Here is a 12,536-nt window from a genome sequence, read left to right as displayed (position 1 = left end):
GCTTTACGAGGCATAAATAGTCCCCACTTTAGATGAGCTCACATAATTAGTTAACTGACAAATAGTAAATGTTTTATAACTACCTGACTTAATCATGAATTACAGTATGAATACATGTTAATAAAGCATTTATTAACACCGTGAGTAAGTATTACTATATTTCTAAATAATAAGATGTATAAATGTACATTTAAATAGTTTATTAATCCTTTACTTACACTTTCTAGATGATCATATGAACCACTGACAACTCCTAAGTAACTGGTTCGTAAATAATGTAATACTTAATTTAGAAATTATTAATTGATCATTTATAAAGTATGAAAATACAATTATTAAACACATTATAGATATGCTTATAAATCAAGAATGAAGCATTTATAGCTGTATTTATAAACAAGATATTAATGTATATTAATGCTTTATAAATTAACTATTAACTAATGCTTAACTAATGCTTCATAGCGTGTAGTTATTATAAAGTGTTACCCATTTTTTAAGTAAATTATCCAAAAACCACTAGGCCAGTGTTATATATTTTGTTCAATTGAGTACTTACAATATCCCACATGTTTCCTACTATTTGTAAATCGTGAGAAATTCGCTATTTTAACCAAGGAACTGGGACACGTGAGGGAGTCGCCTGTCAATTGTGTCATATCTGTGTTACCTTTGGTTTTCGCTTTACTCTTATTGCAGTGTGCAACAAGTGTCATAGTAGCCGCCGAGCGGACGCACAGAGTAACGTCATAACATCATTTTCAACACACCCAAATATATCTAATTTGATAAACAGAGCTGCGTTACCTCATACTCATGACCGGAAAAGCGGAAATGGCGCAGATGACTGTGGCATAATAAAAGCTCTGCAGCTCGCGAGGCGTGTGTTGTGGTCATCACTATTGCTCCGGCGGCCTTGTTCAGCTTCCACAACACTCAGTCCTGCTCTGCTTCATACTACAGTAACGTTAATAATCGCATCCATGAATATGATTTCTGCCTGAGTCCTATCCCGATTCTTTTCCACCGGCTGTGAGGCGAAGACCACATGTCCCAAGAGTCTGCGCTCAAACTTCCCGTCATCAAACTATGCCTTTGTTTTGAACAGACGACCTCTAGCGGATGGAAAAGCTACATAGTGCACCTTTAATAGTTAAAAAATAAATGAAATAAATAAATATTACATATATGAACTTAAAATATTGGTAAATATGTGAACAATTTACATTTCAAATAAAAATATTAAATCTTATTTTGCTGCTTAAATCAGCCAGGATATGTCTGACCAAACACAGCGCCACAATAATCTATTGTACAAAAGCAAACAAAAATGTCTTAAAATCAAGTATCAGCACATAAGCAGCTAAGGAAAATATCAGAACATGTGTACTACTCTCCATACTATTAGGGTGCAAATAATCACTGTGCAATTTCAATCAAAACCAAAATAAAGGAAAAACTATGTTTCAGCAACACTGTTGATGCTGATTTTGTAACTTTGAGACTGACAACTGTATGTATGTAAGAGAAAGTACAACATTACAGGAAACTGCTTACAAAAGAAGCCCACAAGTGACTCAGTCTGCTATTGTGTTAACTGTCACTGAGACTTAACAAACAGACAATTTAACCCTTCTTCAATTAGACATTTCAAACAATACTATTTGTCTCTATAGTTCAGTCTATCATCAGGCTGAAAAGACCTTTCTGTCAACCAACACTGGCACTGAATCTTTAAAAATGAATAAAGGATTTTTATCCAAATTATGCAAATCTTCCAAGGATATTCGACACCCCACAGAAAGAACAGTTTCTGAATTTAAACAAGTTCAATTCTCCACAGGCTCACGGACCATGTGGGCCATGAAATTTCTCTCAGGGCTGCAGCTGCAGGAATCTACTTTCTTTGTACCCTACTGCCTTTAAAGCATTCAAGTCTGTGTAATTTGGCACTGAGTGCTTCCATTTCCTGTGGGCAATGCATTTACCCCTTGATGGAGTGAGGAATCTGCATGCTTACCCCCAAAGTAAGCATCTAGTATGACACCTTGTGCATGAAAGCATGAAGAAATATAATTAAACCTATGTCAAATGCTCGAGCTTCGTAAACAGAGCTAATTATATTGTCACCTGTGTATTTACAGAAAGGGTGGCCAGAATAGTGAATTGTAAATTATGAGAGGGTCTCATATGCTTCAATGCTCCATGATGAATTCCAATTACGGGAATACACTGCTCTGTGAATATCTCAAATGAACAAAATGAAGGCAGACACTTCTTTGTCTCTACTGCAACTTGAAATGATTTTAACAAATGTTTAATTCACCATACTTTGCTTATCTAAGGCAAACAATGATATTAGTGCTACTCACCCTCATACCAAGCTCAATGTTCTCTCCTCCATAGACCTCCATGCCTGGGTCAAGCAGTCCGATTTCTCCAAAATACTCACGATCCACCACAAAGGAGCAGCCAATCATTGCCGGTGTCCTGTTTAAAAGATAGAGAAATGTAGATGAGCAGTGTATTCATATTCATACATTCAGACAGACAGGACATGCATGGATGGATGGATGGATGGATGCACATAATGATAGATAGATAGATAGATAGATAGATAGATAGATAGATAGATAGATAGATAGACAGACAGACAGACAGACAGACAGACAGACAGACAGACAGACAGACAGACAGACAGACAGTAGATAGATAGATAGATAGATAGATAGATAGATAGATAGATAGATAGATAGATAGATAGATAGATAGATAGATAGATAGATAGATAGATAGATAGATAGATAGATAGATAGATAGTAGCTGACTCTGAACATGGCTAGGAAAAGAAGTGCTGATGAATTAATTGCTCTTAGAGAGAGAAGTCGACTGGAAATCATTTTACGAATCAGAGGTTGCAGAATCTGCCCTCTCACAGAGCATGAAGAATTTGTGTTGAGTGGGAGTGAGATGAACCAGAAGTCATAATGTAAAGTAGAAAATGTGTGTTTAAACAGAAATACACACAACTGAGAGATTGTGCGGTGAGTGTAATCATGCATACAGTAGAGAAGTGTTTATTTGTTTTGGTAAGTGGGTCTCTTTCTTTCCACTCTCCCTATATTCTCACTTGGTTTCTTTCTCCTCAGCGTGTAATATTAAAACAACTCCACATATGGCAGTTTGCTGAGAAGGCAGTTATCCCTAGATTCCCAGGTCAGAGATAAACAGAACTTCTTTTAAAGAGTTTGGAATTCAAAGTTGTTACGAGCTCCGAGGATTTTGTGTATGGCTGTTGTTTGTCCTTTACTTTCACTTTCTCTGCTATCACCTCTCAGGGCGATACTATTGGCTGGTATGCTGTCGGGCATCATTACGGCACTGACAGCTGAATGGCCTTCTCGGTGATAAAAGGCAGACGCGAACCGGAAACGTTTTTTTTTTTTTTCATTTTCAAGTTTTTCTAACGCTTTGTCTTTCTTTTTGTGTGTTTTGGGTTTTTGTTATTTTACTTTTTGTTTGCTCCTTGAGAGTATGATTTCTGGTTATGAGCTAATTCGTTTTTGTCAGGGAACTGAACAAAGAAAAGGTGCGAGGACAACGAGGTTGCAGGAAAAGGGTTTAATGTGACTAATAAAAATAAAAATAAACACAAACCAAAGCACCCACGAGGGGAAAACCAAACTAAGAATACAATAAACAACTGGAGTAGAAACATGTAGCACAACGGGGGAAAACGGATGACAAAGACATAAGACAACGATCCAACACTGGACTGCATACACGAGGAGACTATAAAGGGTACAAATCAGGAAACAGGGGCCAATTAAACAATAATCAGATAACAAGAGGGGTGGGGTCAAGACAGAACACAGGAGCACATGGTCCAGAAATAAACCAAAACACCACATGTGCTAAACAAGACAAGACAGACATGTGACAGTTTTTTTGGCCCCACTTTATATTAGGTGGCCTTAAGTACTATGTACTTACATCAAAAAATAAGTACAATGTACTTACTGTGTTCAAATTGTATTGCAAAACATATTTCGCTGATATTGAGGTGGGATACGGGTAGGGTTAGGGACAGGTGTGGTGGTGTGGGTAAGTTTAAGCGTTGGGTTAGGTGTAAGGGAAGTGTCAACTGTGTAATTACAAATGTAACTACAGAAATTAATTACAGATGTAATTACATGCAGGTATTTTTTTAAATGTAAGTACAATGTAAAAACATGTATGTACACAATAAGTGCATTGTATCAAATGATTAATTAAAATGTTAGTACATAGTAGTTAAGGCCACCTAATATAAAGTGGGTCCGTTTTTTTCCCTTTTGGTGGTTTGTCCTTGAGTTATTTGATAAGTTGAATCTTTATTCTCTTCTATTGGATATTTTTCCCTCCAATATTTTATCTCGACCAGGGAGTAGGGAACAGGAGAGAATGTCAAGTGACTTCCATTTCGCAACATCTAGGGAACCGCGTTGTTGACACACTAGGTAAGGAGCGGGTGCCATCATTGTATGTTTTGAGTTTTGGGTAACACTATTTTAAGGGTCCAGAATAATGCATTAGTTAAGCATTAATTAAGGATTAACTTATTCATAATTAAGCATAAGTTAAGCACGAACACACTAGTAATTAATGATTAACTTTACATTTTAAGGGTCCGGAATTATGCATTAGTTAAACTAGTAATTAATGATTTGCTTGTTCACAATTATAGTTAAGAATGGACACGATAGTAATGAATGATTAACTTAACATTATAGTAAGGCCATAACATATTAGCCATTATTTAGAATTTACTAAAACATATATTATTTTTGTGAAGTGATGTAATTATATTCGGTGTATTTTCTGTTAAGTTAACTGAACAATAAGCTAGTAATTATGTTTAATTAATGCTGATTCTGCCGTTATAAATTGCTAAAATAGTGTAATAAAGACAATTTGAGCCCCTATTCTGAAGTGAAAGTTGTATTCTCATTAATTATGGCACTTATTGAGTGATATTTAAGTTTATTAACCAGAATAAGCCAATAATTCGTAATACTAGTGTAATACTAGTATGTTCGTGCTTAACTAATGCTTAATTTTGAACAACAGGGTTCCCGCAGGGTCTTAAAAAGTCTCCCCGTTTTCTTCATTTAAACTCCATTTGCTCTTGTGTTATTTTTGCACCAGCACAGTTGATAACGTCAACCAGGGTTAAAAGATCCGGGAATCTATTCATTTATTTTATGTTGTGTTGTGTTCCCTCATGCCCGTAGCCATCTTTGGGACGTAAGAAAAGTAAATGTCATTCTTTGACAAGATTCTGATGGCCATTGATTCAGGAGTAAAAATAATAATAGTAGTTTCAAGATGAGATACTATTAGTTTTATACAATTTGATATGACTCTTTTATATAATTAATGGTAACACTTAATAATAAGTATGCAGTAATAAAGTATTTACAAAATATTAGTTTATAGTTAATTAATGGCACATTATGTAATTTTCACCGCTAGAGGTCACTTATTCAAAACAAAAGGCGTAGCTTGATAATGCCTTGATTTTTCGGAATCATAGGAGTTGTCATCTTCACGGTAGAAAATAATCTGATGGAACTCGGGCAGAAATCATATTCATGGATGAGCTAATGTCTTAAAGATTTATTAGCGTTACTGTAGTATGAAGCAGAACAAGGCCACGAGCGATTGCTAATGAGAGACGAGTGCGACACACGGCTCAAGAGCAGTGGAGCTTTTATTATGCCGCAGACGACCGCTTTCCGCTCATATGTATGTGGGGTAACTCAGTGCTGTGTTCTCATATTAGATACATTTGAGTGTGTTGAAATTTATGTTACAATGCTACTCTTTGTATTCACTCTGCGCTACTATGAGAAACTTGTTGCACACTGCAGTAAGCTAGATCGATATTAAGCATGGTAAAACATGGCACTCACGGTAAATCAAGAAAACGAGATTTAAACAATAGATCACTATGGGCCCTATTCTAACGATCTGAAACGCAAGTGTCAAAGCGCGAAGCGCAAGTAACTTTGTGGCCGGGTCTCGGCGCTGTTGCTATTTTCCCGGCGGGATAAATGGCTCTTGCGCCCGGCGCAAATCTAAAATGGGTTGGTCTGAAGTAGCTTCATTATTCATAGGTGTGGTTTGGGCGTAACGTGAATAAACCAATCAGAGCGTCATCCAACGTTCCCTTTAAAAGCAGGTGCGCAAGTTCCATTATGGATTGCTATTATTATGGCGTATTTACCAGGCGCACGCCAGGAGCGGTTCACAGCCGAGGAGACTGATGTTCTTGTAAGAGCAGTGAAAGACAGAGAAGTGAAGTTGTAATGTTGTACATTATGGTAAAGGTGATTTCACAGTCTTTTTTTTTTCAGTCTTTCAGTCTTTTCAGTTTTTCAGTCGATTTTTTTTCCTGGTTCTTGACGGACAAACCAATTTGTCAGATGTCCTTATATACATATATGTCTTGCCACTATTGGGCAAACAGGTCTTATCCTTAATTATTACAATTAGCCTGAATAATTTGTAAGCTAGATGTATGCCTATTTTTTCACATCTTCGTGGCACACCACAATGATTTCCGTCATCTCATGTGTTAATATTTTTTTAGTGTAACAATTTATGATTTGCAAAAATAACTGTTGCATCTGTGTAGATTACATGAGCAAAGTGTATGCGCGTTGTGCACGCTATACATTATGGTCAAGCATGCGCCCTTAAAATAGCATAATGAACAACGCGCAACGCGCCACTGACTTTAGACTAGGTTTTTTCTGGTCAGTGGCGCAATTGTTTAATGGAACAGCAAAATAGCACCAGGGATTGTTTGTGCCGGAACACGCCTCCTTTTTTGCGCTGAACCGCCCAGGGAGCGCAAGTTCATTCACTAGTTTAGCGACGTGCTTCTGTGGAGGGAAAAGCGCGCTTTGCGCGGGTGCAAAATAGGAATGACACATGCGTCGGTGTACAAAGTCAATTGCGCTGGGTGCAAGATAGGGCCCAAAGAATGAAAATGAAAAAAAAATCACATTTCTAAGGGTTCACTTGGTTCGTACCACAAAAAAAAAAAAAATCCTGCTCTGCTTAGCGTTCAGATTAGCATTTTAACACCAAACCTAAAGATATACCTAAAGGCAAAGGGATACATTCACAACCTGATTGGTCTGCTATTATAATGTATTGCCTATTTTGAGACGGAATTACTGAACATCCAAAACAATGCTGTGTGCTGGGATAAATGCGCTCGTTGTACGTATGATCAACTTAGAACTCATGAATAGCTTCTAAAATGTGTAAAGGAGTCAAGGAATCCCTCCGTCACACACACAAACGAAGATCTGCTTTGAGGAGATGCGGTTCTGATGCCTGTACTGAACTGTGATGTGCGACTATGATTAGAAAACACAGGTATGCGTGAGCATTCTGTCCTTTTTAGGGTCTCATTCCTGTTTTTGTTCATTCCGGTTCGTTTACATATTTCATATTTAAACCGCACCAGAGTACATCATGGACGTGACCTTTCCGACGTGATGAAGCCATACATCGTGAAGAAGCACAACACCGAAGTCATGCATTTGTGGTTAAAAAGTATATAATGTATTTTTTTCGCAAGATAAGACTCTATTCCTCGTCTGGGATCGTGCAGAGCTTCTGAAGCCCTTTGAAAGTGCATTGATTTGGACCTTCAAACCGTTGATTGCCATTCAAGTGCATTATGTGGAGAAAAATCCTGGAATGTTTTCCTCAAAAAACATAATTTATTTTCGAGTGAAGAAAGAAAGCAATTAAATCAATAGTGATACTATGAAACATTTTCATTGTATCGCTATTGATTTAATTGTGTTTTTTTTACCCCAGAGTAAATCATAACCACTATACAGATACTTTTGCAAAGAGCAGATCGTTTCAAAAGAAATGTTTTCATTGCAAAAGTCTGGTATGTGGTGTGTTTTGACAATGCGGATTCACACATTTATTCCTTTAATTTTGCATTTGCAGTCAAGTACAGTGCCTATAAAAATATACACACTCTTGGAATGTTTTATGTTTTATTTTCTAACAACACTGAACCACAAAGGAATTCATTTGACCCATTGTCACTGAACAGAAAAATTTTCTTTTGTCTGACAAACTCTTTACAAAGTTGTGCAGTGAAGACAACGTTCCGGGTGCGATGTGATGTGGTCCTGGTTAAAATGGCTTATTTCTCTGGATTTGAACATTCTCTGAAACATTTGGGATAATATAAGGACACAAGTCAACAAAATGTATAACATTGTCTAGTTGTTTTTTGATATTTTAATCCAAAAATCTTACACATTGTGCCTTAAATAGTTTATAAACTGTAGTTAATACATTAATAGACTATATACAAACAGTGAGTTCTTCATTCATTGACACTGTAATTAACAAATTATTATTGTTTAATTGCTCATAAACAAAGAGTTAGATAATGCTAAGTTAGATAAATAGTTCTCAGTTTAGATTAGGTCACGGAATATCGGAAAATGACATTAATTAAGTGCTTAACCTTTATTGGACATTAATTGCATTAATATTAAGAGTTCCTTCAAATGTTTATGAAAGTACATAACGACAGTGTTCTATTTCTGGGTAAACGCCACATTCACACATCAACAGAAGACGGTTGTCAGTCCTGTATTTAAATCCTTAACGTTCACACACAGTTCAGTTTTTAGTTCAGTAACATTTGACAGATGAGCTCGCAGCTCAATTGGACTTTTGCTTGTGTCAAAAGTGATACGATTTTCCAGTTTTATGGATGTCCCCATCTTTGATATTACTTTGGTCACTGTCATATGGTTACTGGTAAGAGTTTGCAAGTTCATACAGTATTCAAGACGCTGTTGTAAGTTGCTGTGTGAACGGGACATTTCGAGACTCACACCTGTAAGTAAATGTGGCTGTCAATCCAAAAAACTGGCAGTGTGAATGTAGCCATAATGCCAGAAATGTGCATCTTGAATGCTTTGTAAGTCAAATTGAATAAAAGCATCTGAAAAAGCATTATATATAAATGCATAAATATAAGTAACATATATTATATATTTATATAAGCAAACATAATTGGACAACACAACACACAAAACATATATATATTTGGAGTTCTTGTATAAGTTGAAGAGAAACCTGCATGAGCATGTAGGAGGCAAGTAGCTAAATAAAACATTTCTATTTATTAGCCTCAGTGTGTTGGAGTCAAACAGACACAAAGTACTGAGTTTTTTCACCAAGTTTACGTTTCACTTGTATTTGTTCAAAAATGTTGCCTTTCTTACAAAACTTTTGGGTCAGAACTGAGGGTTGTTGTGAACACAGCAAGGGGCAAGAATGATTGTGAGCCGCCTCTGAAGCTGTAAAATCTCCATAGACAAAAGATCTGTTGTGTTTCAGAAACTCAAGAATTTGTCATTGAATGTCGTTTTTGGTTTGGTGCATTGCAGGTGGGATGAAAGTGAATTGTTTGTTGGCGAACCACAGGTGGGCTGCTTTGAGAGGCTAATGAATGCACAAGCATTTCTACTGTGATCCATTATTTAGATCACAAAGAATGAAAATAAAAAAAAATCACATTTCTAAGGGTTCACTTGGTTTGTACCACAAAAAAAAAAAAAAAAAATTCCTGCTCTGCTAAGCGTTCAGATTAGCATTTTAACACCAAACCTAAAGATATACCTAAAGGCAAAGCCCTGAATAGCTTCTAAAATGTGTAAAGGAGTCAAGGAATCCCTCCGTCACACACACAAACGAAGATCTGCTTTGAGGAGATGCGGTTCTGATGCCTGTACTGAACTGTGATGTGCGACTATGATTAGAAAACACAGGTATGCGTGAGCATTCTGTCCTTTTTAGGGTCTCATTCCTGTTTTTGTTCATTCCGGTTCGTTTACATGTCTTTGGTCCGTGTTGCGTTCATATTTCATATTTAAACCGCACCAGAGTACATCATGGACGTGACCTTTCCGACGTGATGACGCCATACGTCGTGAAGAAGCACAACACCGAAGTCACGCATTTGTGGTTAAAAAGTATATAATGTATTTTTTTCGCTAGATAAGACTCTATTCCTCGTCTGGGATCGTGCAGAGCTTCTGAAGCCCTTTGAAAGTGCATTGATTTGGACCTTCAACCCGTTGGTTGCCATTCAAGTGCATTATGTGGAGAAAAATCCTGGAATGTTTTCCTCAAAAAACATAATTAATTTTCGAGTGAAGAGAGAAAGCAATTAAATCAATAGTGATACTAGGAAACATTTTCATTATATCGCTATTGATTTAATTGTGTTTTTTTTTTACCCCAGAGTAAATCATAACCACTATACAGATACTTTTGCAAAGAGCAGATAGTTTCAAAAGAAATGTTTTCATTGCAAAAGTCTGGTATGTGGTGTGTTTTGACAATGCGGATTCACACATTTATTCCTTTATTTTGCATTTGCAGTCAAGTACAGTGCCTATAAAAATTTACACATTCTTGGAATGTTTTATGTTTTATTTTCTAACAACACTGAACCACAAAGGATTTCATTCGACCCATTGTCACTGAACAGAAAAATTTTCTTTTGTCTGACAAACTCTTTACAAAGTTGTGCAGCGAAGACAACGTTCCGGGTGCGATGTGATGTGCTTAAAGCTCACACTTTAGAACCAGTTGTCTGTGCTTGAATGGGTTCAATTCTCAGGTATGGAGCCCCTAAAGGGACATGGTGAAGGAAAATTCAATGCAGAATTTTGTGAGCAAAGGCAAATGTTTCAAAACATATTTTTTCCTCCCATTTAATTTTTTTCACCACTGTGTGCCTTTAGTGGCTCCGTATTTAGGGAATGCATGAACTGATTAAATAAAAAATACCTTTAATGCAATGTAAGTCATTTTGGAAAATGTGTCTTGCAGTAGTCTATTGGTTTACATTTGTTCTATCCAAATTAATAACACTTTATTTTTCATATCTCGGCTGGTCTTTAATTTCATATTACCGAATAGAAAATATTGCACCTTAATTTAGCTTAAAAATGTGGAAATCATGTTTGTGAGAAAAAGTATCATTTTAATTTCTTTCAAAGTAAAAAAAGAAAAAGAAAAAAAAGAGCAGAAGTAGACACTGAATGTAAAACTATAACTTTACAATAAGATCCCATTAGTCAACATTGTCAACATAGTCAACTATTATTTCATGTAGCTCAGGCCCATTAAAAATCAATTCAATAAATCGTTCGGTTACACTTTATTTTAAGGTGACGTTACATTGTACTTACTCAAATAAGCACAGAGTAATATTAATTAACTTGGGTTACACTTTTTTTTAATAAGGTGTTATTGTTACAGTGTAATTATATATTTAAGTACTGAGTAATAATAATTAACTGCATGTACTTACTCTAGGGTTAGAGTAGGATTAGGGGTTGGATCAGTGTCCTTGTTACATATAACATGTAACAAGGACACTGTAAAATGAAATGTTACCACACGTACTTACTATAGAGTTAAGGTTTGGTTTAGGGTTCAACCTTCTTGTAAAGTGTTACCACTATAACTCAAATTTTCTATCAGAGTGCTCCTAGTGAATTAAATCATTGATTATTTTAGATGACTTTATAGAAATTTGTCTTCATTTCAAGAGTAGAGGATCTTTTTCTGTTGATCAATGCCAGAAAGCCCAATTAAGTACATTGTGATTCAATGCTCTAAAACAACAAAACCTAGTGAAATTCATAAGCACTTGTATGCATTTTCATAAGCACTTCATGTGCACAGCCTAGCCAAAGGTGGTCCTTCTGGAAAATGTCTTTGTGGAATATCATAAGCAGTCATGGCGTTTATCCCCTTAGAGCGACTAATTGCTTATTTACAGACATTTGAACCGGACTGTCCTTCATTTAACAGTAAACATGAATCATTTAAATAAACCCTGCTGCAGTGTGCTATGAGTCTTGGGATCCTCAGTGCTGAATAGCCACAGGCTAGCTGAGCTGCAGTGGATATACCGAGAGCTTGAGAGAAGTGGAGCTGGAATGATTTCCAATAGCGCACCACATTGACACACTGCAGGGCCGTGGGCGGCCATTTTTAACCTGTCAATATCAGCACTTTAGAAAAGGGCCACATGGACGATGAATGCTGCCTTTTTCTGTAATGAGATTTTGTTGAAAGATTTAACTTATATTGTTACCTCAGGTCATATATACATGTTTTTTTTTTTATTGAGTAGTGAAGTATAGTGGAAATCGATCTTGAGAGATTAATCATATTCATCTAAATTAGTTTGGAAAAACTCAATAATCAAGAGATGTAGAAATGCTCAAAAATATAGGTTTATTTCATTGTATGTATAATAAGTGAGAGTAAATATGCCTTTACTTTAAAAATGCCATATTATATGCTCTTTTTCAAAGTCTTTATTTTGTTCTTGGTGTCTACTAAATTAGGTTCCTAAGCTTGGATGTTCAAAACACATTATTTTCCACATATTTTACATTGTTGCAGCACCTCTC

At 36.1% G+C, this 12,536-nt stretch overlaps 1 protein-coding gene across 1 annotated transcript in view; it reads right to left on the bottom strand.

Annotated features, from left to right (window-relative positions):
- Positions 1–12,536, bottom strand: part of galnt9 (polypeptide N-acetylgalactosaminyltransferase 9) — a 160,050-nt gene that overhangs the window by 47,273 nt on the left and 100,241 nt on the right. Inside the window, exon 6 of the mRNA XM_079815777.1 lies at positions 2,373–2,490. Coding sequence (XP_079671903.1) covers positions 2,373–2,490 — 118 coding nt within the window. The remainder of the gene's footprint in view (positions 1–2,372; positions 2,491–12,536) is intronic.

This window comes from Gobio gobio, assembly GCF_949357685.1.
Source record: "Gobio gobio genome assembly, chromosome: 4".
In the NCBI taxonomy this organism is placed as follows: domain Eukaryota; kingdom Metazoa; phylum Chordata; class Actinopteri; order Cypriniformes; family Gobionidae; genus Gobio; species Gobio gobio.
This window is presented reverse-complemented; position numbering and strand designations above follow the sequence as displayed.